Source organism: Giraffa tippelskirchi, chromosome 4 (assembly GCF_054371585.1).
Source record: "Giraffa tippelskirchi isolate mGirTip1 chromosome 4, T2T-mGirTip1v1.2.pri, whole genome shotgun sequence".
Taxonomy (NCBI): Eukaryota; Metazoa; Chordata; class Mammalia; order Artiodactyla; family Giraffidae; genus Giraffa; species Giraffa tippelskirchi.
In genome coordinates, this window is record NC_137278.1 from 194,842,752 (window position 1) to 194,865,610 (window position 22,859).

Here is a 22,859-nt window from a genome sequence, read left to right on the forward strand (position 1 = left end):
TTAAAAATGCGAAAAATATATATACATTTTTTGTACAAAAACACTTAAAAGATTAAAAAAAAAAAAAATGTCGGCCTAGTCATTTGTGTGGAAGAAGCCAGTAGATACACTGGAATGATGGAGACAACGGAGACCAATTTTCAATTTTCATCCTTTTACTGAGGAGGAAAAAAAATATTTAATATTTTTGTTTTATAAGGAATAGCGCCCAAGGCAGGTCCTTCTACTCCTGACCTCAGCCCCACGCGCTCCTGCTTTATAAAGCTATAGGACAGAGCAGAGTTGGAATGGAAAGAAAAGTAGGGTAGAAGACAACAGATAAATTGGAAGGGGGGGTGCAGAAAGAATGACGACAGCCACACGTGTACCCAATACTTTTAGTCCCTGCAGCAAATCAGAATGATGGCAACCCAGTCCCTACATTGGCCAGTGAGGATGCAGGAGAAGATGTCCAACACTAAGGGAGTGACAACAGAAGTCTGGGCCACAGCTACAGTTGGGAGGAGCCGGAGGGAAGAGGGAGGACCAGGTTTTGCTACTTGTGTCACACAAGCTGGAAAATTCCCCCGCTGCTGCCGAGGCACACCTATAGTCCACTCATTTTTTTGCCTCACCACACTGTACATTCCTCCTCCTCCTGGAGAATTTAGACCCTGGCTAGACACTCCACTCTGGGATAAGGCCGAGCAGTCCTAGTTCTCTAGACTGCCTCTTTCACAAAGATTGGATTAGGGTAGGTGAGAATTGTGAAGATGTAAAAAATAAAAACCCAGAGAAACGTCAAAGCTGCCACCATGTAGCACCAGCGACCAGTTCTTGCACAGTTCTTCCCTGTCTCAGTAATCCCCTCCTGCAGAAGACAGCACAGCTCTGTCTTCCTCGTGGAGTCTCCGCTGGCACCAGGTTATAACCTGGACGGTGGGGAGTGTTGGCCTTAGGCTGGTTTGTGCAAGAGGGCCACCTTAGGTCTCCTTGAGGACATTTATCTTAGCACAGATCTTGAGGGCAGGACCCAGCTTGATGTTCATGGCACTCATGAGATGTTCCTCTTTAAGTAATAAGAGGGCCTGTCCATCAATCTCCTGGGAACGAAACTCCTCTGCAATCTCTTGGCAGCCTAGGAGGAAACGGTGGGGTTATGTATGAGAAGCTACATGGTAGCACCAAAAGTACTTGTCCTAAATCCAGTGATACAGTGGCCCAAGATGGCAAGATTTGGAAGCAAAATGAAACTAGAGCAACTAGCTGTTTTTTTAAAAAAGCCAAGATAAAAGAACTCAAGTGTTCAACCAACTAAGCTGTTCAATTCAGATAACTTGAGGAAGGGAAGGGAGAGAGCAAAAATAGAGTATGTTTTCTTTGACATTGGCAAGAAAATGAGCCTTCATACCATCTTTAAGGGCCCAAAATTCAGACAAAATAGCAAGGAGGGCAGGATCGTTTTCCTTTCTAGAGAAAACTATCCCTTGTCAAGTGCGTGCGTGTATACATGCTCAGTCTTGTCTGACCCCATGAACCATAGCCCACCAGGTTCCTCTGTCCATGGGATTCTCCAGGCAAGAAGAGTGGAGTGGGTTGCCATTTCCTTCTCCAGGGGATCTTCCCAACCCAGGGGTCAAACCTGCATCTCCTGCATTGGCAAGTGGGTTCTTTACCACTGTGCCACCTGGGAAGCCTGTTAGCAGAGGACAGTCAACCTGGAAAAATTGGGAAACCAGGCTGTGGACAAGTAACCCAAATAAATACCAAAAGCAGCACTTTCATCATACCATACTTAAGTCTCTACATTTCTAGTTACAAAGCCCTGTGGGATGGCCTCAAAAAAACCGTAGGGAAACGAAGCAATACGGGTGAGCCGGGTTCTGGTGGACAGGCCCTTGATACCTTGTAGAGAAGCAATGAACTCATACACCTCCTCTACGCTCCAGCGGCTAGGATTACTGGATAGGAACACAGGGTTGATGCCGTGTAATTCTGGCGTGGGCGGAGCTGTGTTGGGATTCCCCAGGTCACGTTCTCCATGCCCTGCTCTCACGGATAAGGGCCCAGGAGATGTTGGAGAGAGTGCTTCATCATAACTGGAATTATCTGAACCCCGGCTAGAGTCCTCTTGACCCTACAGGAAAAAGAGTGAGGTCATGAGTAAGCATCATGAGGTCTCCCTCTCTCCCCCGACCCTGGGTTTGGGGCACAGAGGAAAAACTAATCCCAGCACAAGTAAAATACTCTGTACTTCATGTGCAAATGCCCCAAGTCACTAGTCCACTCTCAAGTGCCTCTCAAGTGTGAACTGTGTCCCTCTCTTGGTTCCCCGCTTCTGCGAACAACTCCCCTGGATTTTTCCTCCTCTAACAAGGCGTAAGGATTAACAGAAACACACAACAGGTAAATCAGGTGAGAAGAGACAAAAAGATCAGGATCTCTGAATCTGGAGTGATGTGATCCACGTGAAACCAGAGTTCTGGTCTCACACTCTTCTCCCTGGGGAAAGGAGCTGCTCTGTGGAGGAGTAGAAGGAAACAGGCCCAGTTTGCAGCATCGCGCCCCGCACTGGTGGCTCACTCGGTGGCGCTTGCCCTGGATCTTGGCACGGGCGATGTCCGAGGAGCCACGGCGGGGTCCACGCCGGCGAACGCGAGCGTAGTTGGCTTCCTGAAATTCTTTCATTTTTTTCCTCTTCAGCCGGAATTGGTGGCTACAGCTCACATTATACCTGTGGGTCAGGGAACGCACAGGAGGTCAGGGGCACTGCTATGCAAGACCGCCTTGCTCCCCTGCTCTACATGTGAACTTGGATTTTAGGGGCCGATTTGGGGAAGAGAATGAAGGCAAAGTAGACATTAGCTGAGTCTTGAGCGGATCCTGGGGAAGGGGTGTCACGTCTGAGGGAGGAGGGCGAGACAGGGGCCTATTGTACCTCTTAGCACAAGTCATGGAGCAGAATCTCTTGGAGCCGCGGAACTGCTCGGCAGGGGCGTACTTCCCGCAATACTCGCACTTCAGGAGGTTTGCCTTCTTATCTAGCTCTGAAAACAAGGCAGCGCTGCAGAGCTATGTGGGTTCCTGCTGCCGCTCAGGCCACCCTCAGGCACAGAGCTGGACTCTAATTACTCTCAGCGCTCCCCACAAAGACCTACTCAGCCTAACTGAGAATCCCGAAAACAAAGTTCAAAATCCAAAACCATAAAGACCTGTCCCTCAAGACATCACAGTCTTGCTAACCTTAAGCCAGATGATCTCCATTTTAAGTGACTAATTTCTTCATAATTCATAGTCTCAGATTTGACTGCACTTTTCCACAGGAGAGAGGAACTAATTACTAACGCCTGGAAAGATATGAGATTTCCACCCCACATGCACACACACACAGAAGTTTCCAAAAGCAGGGGAGGGGAAATGTAAACAAGACTCCTTAACGTATATTACAGAATCTAAAATAAGGAGAACCGGAAATTAAGAAATAGCCTATTTCAGATTATCCTTTGAAAAATATATCCTTATAGTAAATAATCAAACAGATCAGCTTGATAAAATTCCCCTTAACCCTATGGGGAACAACTTCTGCGTGATTCTACGTATTCTAATGTAGATGGACTTCACATAATTCCCACCTGAAAGAGCTAATTCCTATTTTACGCTAAGTCCTCAAACCCATCTCCATCAGCCTCGTTCCTAGATGGGTCTCTAAATGAATACTCACCAGCAGATGGGCTATCCCCACCCAAGGGACCACCCGACTGATTCTCATTCAGTCCTGTGGTGAGGCCAGTCTGCAGGGTCTTCTCAGACTCTTTCAATAACTGAGAACAACCCACCTGTTCCAGAAAAAGGTGAGTTACATTAGCCTAACTCCTTTCTCTGTAGCTTTTCCCACCACTTCTCACCACCACGTCTTTGCCCGGATCTCAGAGTTAATGGCCAAGTCTAACGCACATAGAACCATTTTCAATATGGCAATCTTGAGTCTCTAGCTGGCTTTTTTCAGATAAGCTGCTGGAGAAGGGGCTCCTACCCCAGCTCCCTATTTTGTCCTTTTCCTTCCTAAACTGCAGGGAACACACTAGGAGGCAAGAGACCTGTGTTCTAAGTCCTGGTTCTGCAACTCATGGTATCCAGAAAAGTCTCTCAACTTCACCACAATTTTCTTCACTATGAAACAACCTAATTAGAGACTTCCCTAGTGGTCCAGTGGTTAAGACTTCAAGCTCCCAATGCAGGGGGCCCGGGTTTAGTCCCTGGTCAGGGAACTAGGATCCCGAATGCTGTACAAAGGGGCCCAAAAACAAACAAAAAACAACCATGACAGCCTTAAAGGTCACTTTTTCCCTTTGCTTCTCTTTTCTCCACTATTTTCAGTTCCTGGTCTACATAGTCTTTTTTCTTCTCTTCCCTTCCTTCTTCATAGCTAACCCTACAAACAACAGAACTAAACCGTTGTCTAATAATTAAATAGTTCTAAGCCTTCTGAGTCTCTAGAGTTTGAAAAGACAACCCACCAGATCAAGTCCCCACGTGAAAGCCCCAACTTCTGGCCCTGCCCTCACCGGGAAAGGCTCTGCTCCTTCCTGGATAACGAAGCCTTCGATGATGTGGGTGAGGATCTGGGGCTTCACAATGGCCTGGGGGGGCTTGGAGTCACCCATCTGTCTGGACACCATGGCCAGCGAAGGAGGGGGCGCTGATGGGGCGGGAGCCAAAGCTACAATGTCACTGCTCAGAGTGTTAGCGTTTGCGCTGGTCACTGGCTCAGCTTTCTCTGGAAAATAAACACAAGATTAAGGAACAGGGAGGGGATGACCTAACTGGTCCAACGATGAGCCAGGCCAGCCTGATCCTCCACAGTTACACATGTTCCTCTTTGATCAGTCATCCTGGATTCCCTGTGTCCAAGTCTCCTCCACCAAGTTCAGGCCCACATTCTAATGAATCAGACTGAACTCTTAGCTCCTTCAGAGCTTTCCTCTCATTTCTGTGCACTCTGGCAGCCCTGCAGAAGTCTGTTCCTCACCTCCAAGACCACCCTTCTCCTCCATGGCCTTCGGGCTCTCTACCACCGGAGATGTCTTCGCAGGAATCATTGAACTCAATGTGGAGATGTCATCTCGCTCCTCCTCAGACTCAGCCTTGCGCTTTACAGCCAGTGTCTGGGGTTTGCTCTATAAAGTGAAGAACAGGAAGGAAAACAAGATTTATGAGCAAAGGATAATGAGGAAACGCAATTACTCTCACACTGTCCAAGAAAATTTTCTTAGTTCTAGATTCCCCGGTGTGTATATGTCCCATGGTACAGTAAAAATTCTGGTCATTCCCAAAAAGTGTAATTTCTACATCAAGACAAAAGAAAATACAACATTATTTAGTCCTGACCTAGACCTGGAGACTCGGGTTCATCACAGCCCAACCGAGAATTGTTGTTTTTTTAAAGATTGATTTTGGTGGTTAAAGCTGTATCTTAATATAACTTAGTATAGATCCCAAAATACAGAATTTCAGTAGCAAACATAGGAGTACAAAATTCAGGTATTATATACGTTGATGTCTCTCTCTTATGAATGACTGAGTACATGCCAGGATCTTAACCTTCCATTAAACTCTTCTCTTACAAAAGAAGCACCAGTATCCTAACCTTCTCAACCCTTTATTCCCTTCCGCAATTATGCTCAGGTCCCCTTGAGGATGACATGTGCTCACAATCACGGGGCAACACTCACCGGCAGGTGCACAGACTGCATATAGAAGGCGGCAGGGACCTGGGCAACCACGGGTGAGGAGGTGGTCGCCCCTCCCTTCACCACATGCGCCGTACCCTGCACGGGGGCCAGGGTCATCCCTGAGGCCAACGTGGGCGGGCACTCCTGCAGCGCACCCGGGGCCTGGGATGAAGGCGGCGAGGAGGCCAAGTGGGCCTGGCCCGGCTGCACTGTGCCTGGCATCCCCCGGGAACTGGGGACGGCAGCTGCCAGCTGCGCCAGCCCCAAAGCCTGGGCCTGGGCTGTACCCGGCTGCCGGGTGCCCACCACTTGCACGGGGATGTGGGGTGGGGGCTGCTGGGTGGCGGACATCTTGGCAGCCCCTAGCTGAGGGGGCTTCAGAGGGGCTGCTGGCGGTTTGGACTGGATGGGGATGGGGGGCTTGGGGGCGGGGTCCGGCGGCAGGGACAGGGGTGAAGACTGCAGCATGGGCTGGACGACCAGGGTCTGGGCTGGCTGCTGGGACGGGGACGGCGGGACCGGCTGGGTCGGGGGACCCGGCGGAGGCTGCGGGGCAGTGAGGGTGGTGGCCTGCTGCTGCTGCTGCTGCTGCTGCTGCTGCTGGGCCAGCTGGAGGTGCGTGGCCGTGTGCAGAAGCTGGGACTGGCGATGCGGGAACTGCTGCTGGTGGTGGATGGCGATCTGCTGCTGGATCACCACCTGCTTCTGCTGGAGGTGGATCTGCTGCTGCTGCTGAATCAGGGAGTGGGGCTGGATCTGCGTGTAGGTGGCTGCGGGAATGAGCCCCGGAGGCACAAAGGGAAGGGAGACTGGACATGAGCAACATCATCACAGGCGCCAAGTCAAAGCAGCCTTCCACAGTGTACCTAGTTGTAGACTCAAACAGCAAATGGAAAGCGAGCTGGAGGGGCCTGACAGGCCGCCTGGTTTACACTTTTTTCCTCCTAGTCAGACGTTACCAACCGTCTCCAGCCTTAAAGATGTCAGGGAAAGACCACCTTTGCTCAAGCATGTAACAGTCCTCAGTAATTTCTTGCATTTATCTAACTCGTTTTTTTTTTGCTTTACTTAAATCCTGCTACTTGGCACTCAGCAAGGACAATGGTGGGCCCCATCGCCTTCACGATTAGATTCTGCTCCTCAAGCGCCAAGTCCATGTTTCATTCGTTTTCACATCGCTAGAACCCAGCCCAGGGCCTGATACACGAGAAACACTAAACAGTTACTGAAAGAATAAATGTCCACAGAGGTAAAGATAACAATATCTTTCCATGACTGCCTTGGGTCTCCACGATTCATCAGTTTAGGTCACCACCCATGAGAAGTTTTAAGAGTCAGCGGCTATGGGCTCGGACTTAACCCAGTTCCCTCCACTGTAAACTGGAGATGTAATCTCCCCTGCTTCACACCCTACTAGAGTGCCCAGAGAGTATATGTGACATGAAAGCACTTTGGTATTACAAGTGCCATAGTTTGTAAAGTGCCATACTAGGTGTTAGTAAAACAACTGATAAGTAACTCTTAAATTTGGGGAGTACATTATTCAAATATGCAACACTTAAAGTACTAGAAACAAGGAAGCAAAAATAAACACTACCAGATAGGGTACACACATCTAACTCTCTCCACAGACTGAAAGCAAGCACTACCCTGGGTTATTACTATTATTTATTCTTTTTAATCCTTACCATCCTTACCACCAATACAGATGATCACAAGTTGGACTGTATTAAAGCAGGGCTCTACCTGCTCACCCTAAGTACCCAAAGCCACACAGTCTCTGCTCTACACTGCCAAATGACCAACAGTAAATGTGTGAGGAGAGAACTCATCCCTTACGCTAAATTGTAAGCTCCATGAGCAGAAGAGTCTGTTTTTCAATGATGTATCCCAGTACCCTCCCTAGAACACAGCAAGCTATTCAAAAAGAACTGAGTGGGGACTTCCCCGGTGGTCTAGTAGTTAAGATTCCACCTTTCAACGCAGGGGACAGGGGTATGACCCCTGGTCGGGGAACTAAGATCCCACATGCTTGGGACAATTAAGACTGTGCACCACAACTACAGAGAAGCCTGTGCACAGCAATGAAGAACCAAGTGTTACAACTAAGACTATAGCACTTAGCTGAGCGCTGCAACTAAGACTCAAAACAACCAAATTTAAAAAAAAGAAAGAAAAGACCCTAGTGCCTGAAAGGGTAGAGGGAGTAAATTGAAGAAGTCAAGACCTAAGAAGGAGAGGAAAAGGCAACTTGTAAACAGACTGCTGCCTGGTGGAAACAGACAAGATCCCCCTCTGCTACCTGTTGTCCTTTCTCCTGGACTAATATGAACAAGGTTGATGTGATTCTTTCCTTCCACTATTTCAGGACCAAACGAGCAAGAAAGGCAAAGACAGGTACCCTGAAGACTTCAAGCTAGCCCCAAGGGAATGAGAACATTATGGGAGGAGACAGCATACCTGAGCTAATGAGGGTCTGGCTGGGAGCAGGAGTGGCGGTCCGGGTGAGGTTCATGCCCACGTTCTGCTGACCAGTCCCGTCTGCTTCTGCTTTCTTGGCCGCTGCACTTTCTGCTTCTGTCTGGCTGCCCTGACTCACAGTCACTGCCTGGGCTGCAGGCAAGGGCTGCACCACTCCGGTGCCCTTCCTGGGGCAGCTCCCACCACCACCCATTCCTGAGGAAGGCAACTGCCCCAAGCCCCCAGGAGCCTGGCCGCCTCCTCCAGGACCCATGGACCCTGGGATGCTAGTCCCACTGCCTCCACCAGCTTGACTGAGGTTGAGGGACTGGCCTGAGGCCCCAGAGGAAGCCTGAGCCACCGCAAGGGCCTGGCTAGAGGCCTGGGAGAGGCTTGAGACAGGAGAGGCCCCAGGAGGGATGGCCTTCTGAGCAGAGCCTTGCATTTGCGGTCCTTGGGTGGAGGCCTGCTGGTTCCTGACGGCCAAGTTCTGCACCTGAAAGACAGGAAGCAAAAGGCAGATTGAGAAACTGGGGGACAAGGGGCACTAAAGTGAAAGATTACCATGACTGAGTCAGAAGCAGTGACAACAGCTACAGATATTCCACGGCCCCCCTCAGCTATACCCTCACCTGTACAAACACAGTGAAGAGAAGAGCTCTCAAGTCATATCTGATTCTCAGTCTCCTTCATTCACTATCAAATCGGTCATCAAGTTTGGTTATTTTATTCCTTCCAAATGTCTCAGCCTTTCCCTTTCTTCCCCATTCATTCATTCAACATCTACAAATCACCGACTATGCTGCAGGTACCGCACTGGATACTGGGAATGCAGAGATGAAAGACACAAGCCCCTGCTTTTAATGAGTACTTTCTACTCGAGAAGACAAGAAAACCAAGTTACACCATGCACAGATATGCACCCGGGGCTAGGGGAGTGCAGAGGAGGAAGAGTAGTAACTCAGACAAAGGGGATGAGGGAAGACATTTTAACACAGGCGATGTCTGAGCTGAGAACCAACAGGGTGTGAAGACACAGGTAACAACAATGCAAGACCACTGAGCCAAGAAAGAGCACCATGTTTTTGGAAATTATAAATATTTCATTATGTTTGGGGCAGGCTGGAGGGAGTGGCAAGAAATGAAGCTGGGCAGGTAGGCTGAGGCTAGAAAGAGGCCAGATCTTGAAGGGCTTGGAATGTTAAAATGAGAAATTCCCAGCGCCGAGCACAGTGCCTGACAGACTGCAAGTGGTCCAGTGTATCAATGGAGAGAAGGGATGACAAGCTCTTAATAAATCACAGGAAGCCACTGAAAAATATTCATCAGAAAGACCACGATCAACTCTATCGTTGAAACCATTCTTTTAAACACTGCTGATGAAAGTGTAAATGAGTGCAGCCACTCTGGAAAACAGTTTGGCATTTTTTCCTACAGTTGAATATTCACACACGCTCTAACCCAGGAGTCCCACAAGAGAAGTGCTCACTGTAGATAATGGGAGACATGTGTAAGAATGGTCACAGCAGCACTAGTCATCCTAACAAAAGCCGAAAAACCAGCCAAATGGCCACAGTCAGAAGAGAGGATGAATGAACTGTAGTATATTCACACAGTGGAATATTACATGGAAATCAAAACAAAGTAAAATGACACATGCAACAATATAGATGGATTTTGACAGTAAGTTATTTAATGAAAGCATTCCCCAAAGGATTATATACAATATAAGTACCTTATACATTTAAATACAAATTTATATTTTATATATATATATATATATATATATCCACATGGTATCTGGAACTTGCTTCTGAATAATCCACAGATGAAGGGAAGGGGCCTGGAGAAATTGACCACGTCAATAAATGCTGAAGTTGGATGGTTAAGCACTTACAGATTCGTATTTCTGTTTTTGTGTATGTTTGAAATGCTCCATATTAAAAAGAACATTTTAGAAACATAGTAAAGGCAGTAAAACTATATAAAAAGGGTTACAGGGAAGGATGAATCAGAATGACCATCACCACAGATGAGTAGGGGCAGGCAGTGGAGTTCCATCTGGAGCTAGAGGTGGCTTATAACATGATTAAAACTTACAGAGTAAATGTTTTAAAAAGTGGACCATGAATGAACCATTGATGAGAGGATGCCATGAGTCAAAGATTATTATGATTCATCAAATTCTGTAGGCCAGAGGTATAATTAAAAATAATGCTAGGGAAGTTTGTGAGAGAATGGATATATATATATGAATGGCTGAGTCTCTTTGCTGCTCAACTGAAACTATCACAACAAATGTTAATAGGCTGTACTTCAATACAAAATAAAAAGTTTTTTTTTAAAAAGTAACAATGTGTATCTTATTTTAAAAACTTATCCTAAATAAAAAAATTAAAAAAAAAACTTATCCTGATAGTGATATGGGAGAGGATTAGAAGCAGATAGCTGAAATTAAGAGGCCAGTTAGGAAACTAGAACAGTAATTCAGGTGAAAAATAAAAAGAACCCAAATTCAGGCAATAGTAATGAAGAAGAGAAGTAATAGCTTTCGAGAGAGATTTACAAAAATCATCAGGACTGGGTACTGGGCCACTTACATATTACCTGGCAATTATGAAGTTTTTTCTAATCAGCTTCCTTCCCGTCATGGCTATTTAAAACTTTCCTCCTCTCCCTGTACCTCTGAACCACTTCCTCTTTCCCCTCTCACTGTTCACTCCCACAGAGATGATGAATCCATCTCTGGTCCCACCGCCAAACCTGGCCCTGTACCTCCGTCAGCCCCTATCATTTACCCCTCACCCTTGAGGCTTTCTCTCCTTTGTAGGCTCAGGATCTCATTCCCTCCTCCTCATTTCTTTCCTGTCCCTTCATTCTCCTCTCCTCTGCTGGCTCCCTCCCACCACCAAGCCTGAACCCCCTCCCCAAGCCCAGCTTCACCCTCTTCTCCTGCTCCTACATTCAAGACTGAGGAATGCCACCTGTCTGATCACAAAGAGAGCCAAACTCTGAAACACTCACTGTGTCCATAACTGTTCAAACACTTATACACATCAACTCACTGAGTCCTCACAACACACCCTGGGACACGTATTTTGTAACGGCTATTTAATAGACAAAGAAATTGTGGCAAGAAGATATTGGGCCATTTGCAGGTGTCACAGTAAGTCACAGAGTTGGAACTGACCCTAACAAAGATTCACACTTTCAACTACTACTCTGTCCGTCCATAGACTGACACACAAACATCTGATGAATAGATGTATAAGTGAAAGAACTGCTATGGAAGCAGGTTCTACCTCATCCTGACCCCACCACTACTACTGAAGTCTAAACCAAAGGCCATATCTGTAACTGACCCCAACAGTTTCTCAGCAGGTTCCCTCATTTCTCTTCCTTCTCCAGGCACAGGCTCCTAAATCAGTCTTTCTCAAGTAGTTTCCTGACCCGCTTCATCTGCTGTTCAAGTCAGCAGTGCCGCTGCTACCTAAGAAGTCACGTGGCTTTCAGACTTGTCCTTAACAATGCCCTTTCCTGCCACAGGCTTGTTGTCTCCACTTTATTCACTCATCTCCAACTCACAGTCACGTATCTGAGTCAGGCTTTGACACATGCTATTCTCTCTCTAGTGTTCATGCTACTCCAAATCAAATGCGACTCATCCTTTAAGAATCTGCTCAAGTTCCCAAAAGTCACTGAAATGCAGAGCTCAATGTTTACTTGCTGACTGATAAAAACTAAAAGAATGAAATAAGTACCACGAGACCCCAGTTTGTATGCCATGCAAAAAGAGGCTAAAACATTGCTCTTTCTGTATTTTTGTTTGAGATAAGGCACAGGAAACACACTGGTGAGGAAGATTATACTGGGAACACCTTTGAGCGAAACAGACTGAAGGTTGAAAGCTATAGTAACTCACAGAGAAGAAATCAAGTGTTCTGCCAGCAACTCAGCTTGATGTCTGTCTAACCAGAATTCCCTCCACCATCCCTCATCTTCCAGAGAATACTGCAAGGAGAGGGAACTAGGACTTCCTGAATAAAACTGAGCTATGGAGGGGTAAAAGGAGGGCAGGGACACCGGTCCTGTATTAAAAATAAGGCTTCCCTGGATGAGAAGCAGTTTGGAGGGAAAATGGATACACATGTATGTATGGCTGAGTCCCTCTGCTGTCCACTTGAAATTACCACACCATTATCAGCTATACTGCAATATAAAATAAAGATTTTTAAAAAAAGGAGGTGGCTTCCCATATCCACAGGGCTGTTTTCAGTCAAGTCTACTTCCCTTCCTAATTCAAATAACTAAAAAGGTATAAGGGATTCAAGTTCTACAGAAATTGAGGGAGGGGAAAAAAAAAGGATTCTGAAAAGTGGTAATGGGGTGAAGAGTGGTCCCCGGTCCGAGACCACTCCATTCGCCCTCCCCAGGGCCCGTCCGCAGGTCGAGTGGTCGCCACTGACCTGATCGGCATCTGTGTGGACTCCAGGAGACTGAGCAGATGGCGCCTCCTGCTGGACTGCAGCCACCGCCCCGTTAGGCATCAGGATGAGTTGGGAGGCTAGAGGCACATTCCGGCCCAGGGTCCGGTTTACCTGCAATAGGTTTCCCAGCTGTGGCTGGCAAGGAGAGGAGGAAGAGGAAGAGCAGAGGAAACAGAACAAGAGGAAGAGGAGAGAGACAGAAGAAACGGAAGGGAAGGACCACAAGACAAAATAAACAGAAGATACGAAACCGCTAAGCCCTGCCCCTTTCCACACCAACCCGGGAGACCCTCATCCTCCGTGTGCGATGAATCATCCGAAGAAAACCTGGAACGTGTATAAACTATACACTGACAACAGAGAGTCAAACATCAAAGAGGTTGAGACAATGAGGAGTTGGGAGCAAGTGTTTATATGTACTAAGCAGACAGGCCAAGAGGTAATAACACTTAGGATTTGCGCACATGAGCCACGGCTTTAAAGATTAGACTATATCTGGTGTAAACTTCTCTAATACTGAGGTGAAATCTTCTAACTTAGGATCTCAATTGTTTGCAGGCTACCTGTGAACACTGAGCATCACATCTAGAGGTAAGTCAGGCATAGGAAGCAGATCAGCTTGTCCTAAAACATCTGGGCAACATCATGACATGGGCTTCCCTGTGGCTCAGCTGGTAAAGAATCCGCCTGCAGTGCGGGAGACCTGGGTTTGATCCCTGGGTTGGGAAGATCCCCTGGAGAAGGGAAAGGCTACCCACTCCAATATTCCGGCCTGGAAAATTCCATGGACTGTATAGCCCATGGGGTCACAAAGAGTCGGATTCAACTGAGCAACTTTCTCTTTCAACCATGATGACATAAAACAGCTTTCACTCTGGGAAATTCCCTGGTGGTCCAGTGGTTAAGACTTGAGCCTGGAGGCCCCGGAGCGAGCCCTGGAGGCCTGGCGAAGCGGTGGCCAGCCCGCACCCGCACCCGGAGCGGCGGGAGGGGCGGGGAGCCGAGGCGCGCTGGGCACCTCCCACCCCGCCCTTGGCGCCCCCGCCCCTCCAGGAAGACTTGAGCGTGGGTTCAATCCCTAGTTGGGGAACTAACATCCCAAAAGGTGGTGCACGGTGCAGTCAAAAAAAAAAAAAAGGCTTTCACTCAGCAAGTCAGAGAACAATTATGCCCCTGAGACAATGGTGGCTGTGGCTTACCCGTAGATACATCTGGGCCTGGGACTGGTTGAGGGGTGGGGAGGTGGTGTTCCCCAGAAGCACAGATTGGGTCAAAGTGGTAGCACTGGGAGAGCTCACACTCTGGGACCGGCTGATGAGCTGGGCGGCCGACGTGGTGGCCAGATTGATCTGTGTGGTACAGAAGGGAACCAGGACTAAGGATGGGGGAAGAGACACAAGGAAATACACATGACTGACAAACTCAGAGTGACACCAGCAAAAGCAGAGTATCTCACTTTCAGAGAGTCAGGAGGAAATGAACACCTTACCATCCACACCTGTCATCCTGGCCTCTGAAGGCTATCAGCAAAGTACAGACACCAGGCTCTAATCACCAGTGTAAGAGCTGAGGCGCAAAGGACAAAAAGGAATAGATTCTACTTCTCAGTCAAGGGTCCAGCGATTAGCCCTTGGGACCCTTTGATTCCTCCTGCCCAGGATTTTCTTCCTCCTTAAGACACCTCTACAGATCCACACTGGTTATTCTCCCTTTTACTGATATTCTCTACACACGATCAGTAAATACCATCAATGGTCCAATAAACATTCTCAGATCAGTGGCACAAAGTATTGGGTTGGCCAAAAAGTGCACTCGGGTTTCCGGAAACATCTTACAGAAAAATCTGAATGTTGGCAAACCCAAGAATTTAACCAAAAGACACAGACCCAGGGAGGAAAGCCCCTGGGTGGGGACAGGCAGTACTCACGGAGGCCTGGGTGGTGGTGGTCTGCTGCTGCGCAGTGCTGGTGTTTGGGGAGCTGGCCTGCCTACTGGCAGCAATCGTGGCCTGTTAGGGGGCAAAGAAGACAAGGGAGAGCAGAGACAACGAAGGCAAAGGCTCTGAATCTTCCAGGGACAAATCACAGGCACAAAACATAACCGAGATTTCAGGTAAGAACAGTGGGCCTCTACTATGGAGCAAGGACAAATGTGTTCACTATGCCAATCACACTCATATTACTACATATGCTAACCCCATGACTCCCACATAACCCGCCCAGGGCAATAGGCAGCCCGTGCTCTTTCTCCCGCCTTCTTTTAGCTGGAAGAACTTCTGGTCAGATCACATCAGGAGTCACTGCTAAGTCCAGCCCAGAGCTGCCCGATCGATACAAATGTAAGGTGAGCCACCTATATCATTTTCTCACATGAACATTTTTCAAAGAGTGAAAAGAAACAGGAGAAGTAAACTTTAAAAATTTACTTTATTCAAGCTGATCTGTCTCATTTTAACACGTACCAACATAAACGAACTACTGAGCTTTTTCAAACTAAAAAGTCTCTGAAATCCAAAATCTTCTCCCATACCTCCATCTGGACTAGCTGCATTTGTTTTTTTTTTTTTTTAAGGAGATGGATTTTCTAAAATATTTGGCTGGGTCCCGTCTTAGTTGCGGTACTCGTAGTCCTCGTTGCGTCACGTGGGATCTTTCGTTGCGGCCCAGCCTCTCTAGTGGTGGCGTGTAGTATCAGTAAATTACAGCATGGGCTTAGCTGCTGCAAGGTGTATGATATCTTACTTCCCCGACCAGGGATTGAACCCTCGTCCCCTGCACTGCAAGGCAGATTCTCAACCACTAGACCACCAGGGAAGTCCTAGACTAGCTGTATTTTAAGTGCTCAACACCTGCCTGTGGCTAACGGCTACCACAATGGACAGTGCAGGGCTAGCACACAGCCATGCTACCTCTAAAAGGCAGTTCTCCTACAGTTCTTACTGTGAGCCCACACGCCGAGGTCCACTCATCCTCCTACAGGAGGAAAGGAGGCATAGGACACTGTTCCCAGCCTGGCTCAGTGGAGGGTATGCTGTGTCCCGACCCACCTGTACTGCCTGTCCCCTCCCTCCTGGGCCAGCTGGCTGCTGACCTCTCACCTGCTGGACGGCAGCCAGGCTATGCAGCTGGGCATTGCTGAGCTGCTGCTGGAGCATGAACTGGTGGAAATACTGAGCCGCGTTGGGCTGACGCTGCAGTGCCTGCAGAGCCTAGGGAGAAAGAGAAGGGAAATCAATCCACTTGGGATGAACCACTCCTAACTCCTCTGCTATGGAAATCACTGGGATCCTGAGAAACGGACACATGAGGAGGAGAGAAACAGGAAAAGATAGGTATCTGGTTAGCCTGTCGACATCTGATATCTCCATTTTTATATCAGAACCAGTGAGTTCATGTAGTCCTTAAAAACTAGGGACATAATTAATTGAAAAATACAGCAGTACAATCTCACATGAACTCGTATTTCCCAAAATGGAATCTGGAAATATCTGATATAATAAAGAATTAGGACTAAACTGGTTGAAAATAAATGGAATGTTGATTAACGTAAAGAGAAGAAGAAAATAAAAGACCATATTTTAGGGACACAGTAAAGGTGAGAGAGTCCTGCCTGTGTGCGTGCTCAGTTGTGTCCCACTCTTTTCAACCCCATGGACTACAGCCTGCCAGGCTCCCCTGTCCATGGAATTCTCCAGACAAGAATACTGGAGTGGGCTGCCATTTCCTTCTCCAGGGGATCAACCCAGGGATCAAACTCACGTCTCTTGCATCTCCTGCACTGGCAGGCTGATTCTTTACCACTGAGCCACCTAGGAAGCCTGACAGGGCCCTCAAGGGTTGAAAATGATGAAAAATAGAATAGAATAAACAGTGACTATGAAAGGCTTTATCGGGTAAAATTTTCAAGTAACTGGAATTTTTAAACATCTACAGTATAATGCTAACAGGTATTTATAAAGACAGTATCGGTAATTCAGTTTTGGCGTTAACTTCAAAGCTAAAACTGCATTCTTTTTTTTCTTTTTAAGAGCCGAAATAGTTGAGGTTCTTAACTTCCACTACCCAAGGAAGATCCAAAAATAAAAACCTGACAATCTTTGAAGAGAAATGGTTAGTGAGAATCTAGCAGCATGAACTGAATGATATAAAAACCTTAAAGATTGATATCTCGTTCTGCCTGCTTGCTCAAACTGTTGTAAACCCCAAAGGTTCTCAGATCTGGAAGGGACCTTTGTCATCACCTGATTGGACTCGCCCAGCTTGCTGGAAAGAAACCAAGGATGATTATCTTCCTGCATCCTTGCCCACCCCAAGCCAATGCTCACAGCCCCTCAGAGCTGAGCCTCACCTGCACGGCCTGCCGTTCATACAGTGACATTTGAGCGATCTGGGGCCGAGAGCTGCCCCCAGAGCCAGAACTCCCATTGGTGGAATTGGAGTTCTGTTCACTCTCAGTTTCCATGATAAGAGGTCCAGGGTCCCCACGGCTGGCGCTCTGACTCCAGACCTAGATGGAAGTAGCAACGGGTTAAAATGTGCACCTGATCTCAAATGACTATTTCATGTTACTATTTATTCAAGTTATCTAAGTACCTTCCTTTTCTTCCAGAAGCCATGATTTCTCTCGTTTAATAACAACCAAATCTTCAACTTATAACCATATCTTCCCCACACCATCTTTTGAAACTAAGCGGTGTCTCAAAAGAAACAACTTTTACGTATTCCCTCCTGGCTGTCATTAAATAGAAAATGGCCTGAATGTAAGATGGTTCCTTATAAGAGTAAGGCCACTTTATATCCCCATCACACTTTTAAATAGTTTAAAATCGTCCCATTTAAAACTTACTGTTACCTCATTTTATCTGCACGTGCAACATCATTATCAGCCTCACCTTCACAATGGCCACCAAGTACTGAGAAGTCACTAGGTGCCTCCACTCACTGGGCTAGGCCCTTCACCTCCATTATCTATCAGTGCTTTATAGTAAATACAATTATCTTCACTTTACAATTGTGGAAATGAGGTTTTCAGAGGTTAAGGAAGTGGTCCTAGTTAAGTATAAAAACTTCGGTTCTTCAAACCAAAAACAATCTGTGGTTAAGGCCGTGTCACTCACTTCGAGTACCCATTGTCTTCATTCTATGGAGGAGGGTCTTATATTACAGAAACAACCAAAGCAACATAGAAAGTCATAAAACCGGGAGGTGGAAGAGCTAGCCTATAGCCCATCTCGCCCAAAAAGCTGCCTGGCTGGAGCTGGGGCTACTAGTAACACCTTAGCCATGTCACTTTATCTTCTTATACCTCAGTTCCTCTGGATGCAAAGAAGGCTGCCCAAGTAAGTATAACACATCATTGTAACAAATGACTTACAAGTATTAAACATAGCAAAGACAGCAATCAAATCTTCAAGAAAGTAAGATTCAACGTTTTAGTCCACTAAAGTAGCCAGAATTTATCCTCTGAGGTCTACTCTAAAATTTGTAAAGAACACATGAAACCACTGCTAAGAACACAGCAAAGAAACAGATGAGAAGTAAGAAGAAACATGCCATCAAAGCAGCATTAACTGACAACTAGCTTCTTTGGTTCTTTCTCTTTTTTTTGTCCCCCTCTTTTGCTAAACCTAACCACTATTTCTTCTCTACTTTGAGGCATGGAGGAGCCATTGTAAATATCACATCAGCACAGCCCAATCTGGTTTAGGAATGTAAACATCAAATCAGAGTATCTGCTAAGGTGTGTCGATAGTTTTACTCAGGTGACTCCATTTTAATGATAGCATACAAAACAAAGAAACAAAGTAAATAAAATCAAACTGTTTGGCCTTGGAAATTAAGAGTTGGGGAGATTTCTTATGGGTCCATTCCCAGTTATTATCTAATTGCATCCTTATCCTCCAAGAGTTCAGTTGTTCAGGAAGAGCAAATGTCATTGCAAACATGGATATAACCCATGAAGCACAGAGGAGAAATCACACTGGCTTCAAGTCTAGTCTATCTTCACCCCACATCTTTTGCCAAAATATCAAAGCACTAAACAGATACAGACCCATGAATCCTCATTATCAGCATGTGGAGGAAAAAAAGCGGGTAAGCATTAGAGGCAGCACAGCACAGTTGTATAGACGACCAGACTTACTTAGTTCACTGGACTCAGAGAGAGGACACCCTTTTACTAGCTAGAGGGGACATGAATTCCCTTTGTAGATGAAAAGGCTAATAAACTATATGATCCCTCATCTCCCCCCAAAAATGGAAGTCTTAATAATTTTTCAGGTTGTGAAATAGAAAAGAGGTGAAAGAGACCAGCTTAAAGTCTTAAACAAAATCAGGAGAAACTGTCATCAAAACCAGGATTCCTGGATCCCAGGCACATAAATCTATTCATTCCTGCTCAGTGTCAGGACTGTAAAATCAAACACAAAAAATGAAGACAACAGAAAGTCTGGGAGGCACAATCAATTTACATTTTCAGAATTTAACTGGAAGAGAAAGCATGAAAAGCTGAGCCATAGAGTCCCCGGAATCACGAAACTGGGGTCATCCTGAAAGATAGTATTTGGGGGTGTGTGGCTGGGTTGGAGCAGATCTTTGGAAAGGAGCTAGAGGAAGATAATCAAGTGGACCAGGTACCGGGCCTCCTGAGCCAAGAGTTGGAGGAAATCAGTTTCCCCAAGCATGAAACTCTTGTCTCCCAGGAAAGACGGGGCACAGATAGGAAGGGGGCAGGGGAAGGGGGTGGATTCGGGGGAGACTGTGCCACAGAAAGGGAAGCCATCTGAAGAATAGGAAAGTAGACGCCCCCAGGGGTCCTTGTATCTAGAACCTTGATGAGAACGAGTTCCCAAGAGGAATCCAACCCACCGGGAGAAGGGGGGCTCACGGAGCGGTGGTGCCAGGAGTGAACCGACCCCAAGTGAGCGGAGAAGTGTGCTTACTGGTAGCGGGGAGACAGGCAGGAGGGAGACAGAAATCGAGGAATTGGGAGGCTGAGGAACCCAGGGGACCAGAAAAAAACAGAGAACTAGACGGCACGCTTGGATGCGAGAGCCAAAGTCAGAGGAGGGAAAATGAATGAGAGAAGGAGCGGTCAGGAGCAACTAGGGTGACGGACGGACAGCAGAGAGCACAGCGAAAATGAATAGAAGAGCGAGAGGCTCGGGCGGCGGAGCGAAGGACCGCAGGGCGAGCGCCAGAGGTAGGCAGGGAAAGACGCCGGGGGAGGTACCTGGGGCGTTCCACAGCCCGCGGCGGCTGCAGAAACATCCCCGCGCGGCCAAGCCCCCGGAGGTCCTGCCCCTGCCCCGCCGCGGCCGCCCGCTTACCTCCGCGCCTGGCTCCACACCCGGGCGCTCCCGGGGTAGGGGGTGGGGGGCGTCCACCTCACGTGCCGGGGTCCCGGGGCGCCGGGCCGGGCGGGGGGCGCGCTCGGCCTCCGCGGCGGGCTCCCCTCGCCTCCTCCCCTTCCTGGAGGGGCGGGGGCGCCGAGGGCGGGGTGGGAGGTGCCCGGCGCGGCCGCGGCTCCCCGCCCCTCCCGCCGCTCCGGGTGCGGGCCGGCCGTGGCTTCGCCAGGCCTCCGGGGCTCGCTCCGGGGCCTGTCACTTCCTGCCGGGCGGAGAGGGTGGGGGCGGCAGGCCGGGGGCTGCGGGCCCGGCTGGAGGAGGGGGCTGGTGGGGAGGTGCTTCCGGGGCAGCCGGACCCCTCCCCCGTCCCTCCCCCTCCCCTCCGTGGCCTCCCCCCTCCCTCCCGCGCGTCCCTCGTTTCCTGCCGGCGCCCGTTGCCATGACGACGCTGCTGCCGGGCCTCCGCGCTCTAGGCCTCGGGGTTTTTTTTCCCTCTCTCGCTCTTTCTCCTCTTTTTTCCCCTTCTTTCTCTCCGAGCGCTGCTCGTCGGTGGGAGGGAGGAAACCGAGAAAGTGGTGGCCTCTAGCGGGGGAAACTCACCTCTCTCAGAAAAGGAGAGGGAGATGGGAGAAGGGAGGGAAGTGACGTGAAAAAGGGGGGAAAGAAGGTATTTTCTGGAGCTTCTGGGAATAAGGGATAGAAAGAAAGGATCAAAGGGACCAACAGGCTGAGCGGGAGAAAGCCAAGCAAGGACCCTAGAGAAACGGTAGACGGGGGAAGGAAATAAAGCCGAGGAAAGGAGAGAAAAGGACAGGGAGAAAAAAAATAAAGATTGAGGCAAAGGAGAGAGAATGTTGATGGTTTAATTCCGCACCCCTCACCTCCACTCGGAGAAGGCGGGAAAAGCTGTACGGCAAACAGTGAACCCGTTAGGAGTTGACATTCCTGCAAAAGCATCCGTCTAATATAACTTGCTTTTAGTAACACGTTTAAGTCTGTTATTTCAGGGTTTGGTGTTCGTGTCTGTTCTTAGATTTAAATATGTATGTGAAAGAACGACAAAAACAAGGGAGAAGGCAGGAGTATAAAGAGAGTAGAACAATGGGGCTGTGTTTGGGAAGGCTAAACATTTGATGAAGATGTGGCTTTTGTCACTTTCTTTAAAATCAGTTTTTAATTCTCTTAGTCTCTGAACGTTCAACACATATTTCTAGAGCACCTACTAAGTGCAGTCCGGTTTTGGAGGCTTAAATTACATCAGAGCACAGTACGAAGATAACTCATTAACCTGTACGGATCGGGCCAGGGCTGCCTTATGGATAAATAACTAAGGTTGATGCTTTTTCTGATGTTTTAGTTGAGTAGCTGGTTTTTTTTTTTACCTCCTATCTTTTCCTAATCTCCGTTCTAGTCAGTTATTTTTCTGTCAACTAGCTCTTCATTCTCTCCTTTAAAAGCCAAGACATGATTTATTTTTATAAAGAAAGTACAAGTATTCTCTTTGTTTATAAATTAGATCTATTTAGATTTCCATTGAGAAGTGTGTTTGGGCAACGGGAAGGAGAGGGGTGCTTAATTTGTGGTAGCCAGATTTATGTCAGAGAAAAATCCCAGCCAGGCTTCTAGGAACCAGTCAGACAAGTATGTGAGGGAAGAAAAAGGAGGGCAGCCAAAGGACTGGAAAAGCAAAGACATGAGGTGTGAGGAGGTGAAAGGCTGTGTTGTCAGGATGGGTAACGGCTTTGGCTGAGGATGAATCGAAAAGATTCTGGCAAAGAACTGGTGGTAGAAACTAGGTAAAGCATTAGTCATTTAATTCAAACCTAGATTTTTGGCATGCCTAAGAAGTGTAAAGGTCTATCGCGGAGGCTTAGAATGAATAGATTGAGCCTTAGCTGAATTTCCTGGCACCAATGAAAAAGTTCTATCTATAGACAGTTTTTAGATTCTAAGACATTTAGGTCAGGAAACGTTATTCATGTTTCCATGGGAGAATTATCACTGTGAAGTGTTTAAAGAAGGCCTGTAATATATCCCAAGAAGAAGGAATGCAGATGCCAGAGTGCATGCATGCACTCATTTTTCCAACAACCTGTGGGATTTTGTACGTAGAGGGTACCTGGCTATTCCAAAGCTGTTAGATCCAGTGGAGGAGGACATGGCAATCCACTCCCAATATTCTTGCCAGGAGACTCCCATGGACAGAGGAGCCTGGCAGGCTATAGTCCATGGGGTCGCACAGAGTTGGACATGACTGAAGCAACTTACCACACACACAAGGAAGTAGAACTACCTTTGCATATAATTTTATTCCATCCCTAAAGATTTTTTTTCTTTCTCCTGGCTCTTGGACCCTTCTATATCAGTTATACATTTAAAAGTTATACATTTAGATGATGTTAGGGAATAAGGTAGTGATGTTATATAATTTTGTTGAATTTCTGGTATAAATCTAGGCTACAAATACTCTTGTTACAGAGCATGCCATATTGATTATGGGCCTTTAGTTTAATTTTCATATGTTAAAGTCTTGTATCCCGCACGTCACAGTAATTATTTTCAAGTTCATTTCTCTCTCCAAGACAGACCAGACTTCCAGGGTCATAAGCCTAGCCAATTTTCCAAAGACAAATTCCGCTTAAAAAAAAGAAATGTATTAACAGCGAAGTAAAGTATTAGGGAAACCTCCACCCATAAAATCCTTGTCAAAGACTCAGTCAGCTTGGGAACTGCTACTGAAATGCTTACCTCAACCTCAACAGAGCAAAACACTTTGTGATCCCTAGAAAATCCTCAACTGACTTCTTTCTTCCCTTTTGTTTTTTTGAATTTGTGCTAAGCTGTCTCATTTTCATT

The 22,859-nt window shown here is 47.3% G+C and overlaps 1 protein-coding gene across 12 annotated transcripts; it reads right to left on the reverse strand.

The window, feature by feature from the left end:
* Positions 1–137: 137 nt before the first annotated feature.
* On the reverse strand, positions 138–20,260 carry PHC1 (polyhomeotic homolog 1). 12 transcript variants are annotated; one of them, XM_081587902.1, is made up of 16 exons: positions 19,986–20,129; positions 18,706–18,718; positions 17,006–17,164; positions 15,756–15,866; positions 14,586–14,666; positions 13,858–14,007; positions 12,638–12,793; positions 8,172–8,667; positions 5,712–6,481; positions 5,009–5,156; positions 4,545–4,756; positions 3,701–3,815; positions 2,918–3,026; positions 2,563–2,713; positions 1,885–2,116; positions 138–1,117 (listed from the first exon to the last, which is right to left on the reverse strand). In XM_081587902.1, the coding sequence occupies exons 3-16, from the start codon at positions 17,117–17,119 to the stop codon at positions 963–965; spliced, it is 3,000 nt and encodes a 999-aa protein (XP_081444028.1). In that variant the 5' UTR covers positions 17,120–17,164; positions 18,706–18,718; positions 19,986–20,129; the 3' UTR covers positions 138–962. The 12 variants fall into 12 exon arrangements, with proteins under 12 accessions (XP_081444028.1, XP_081444024.1, XP_081444022.1 ...); XM_081587898.1 differs by lacking the exon at positions 18,706–18,718 and having other exon boundaries at positions 2,918–3,020; positions 12,638–12,769; positions 19,986–20,260; XM_081587896.1 differs by lacking the exon at positions 18,706–18,718 and having other exon boundaries at positions 12,638–12,769; positions 19,986–20,260.
* Between the last annotated feature and the right edge of the window lie 2,599 nt (positions 20,261–22,859).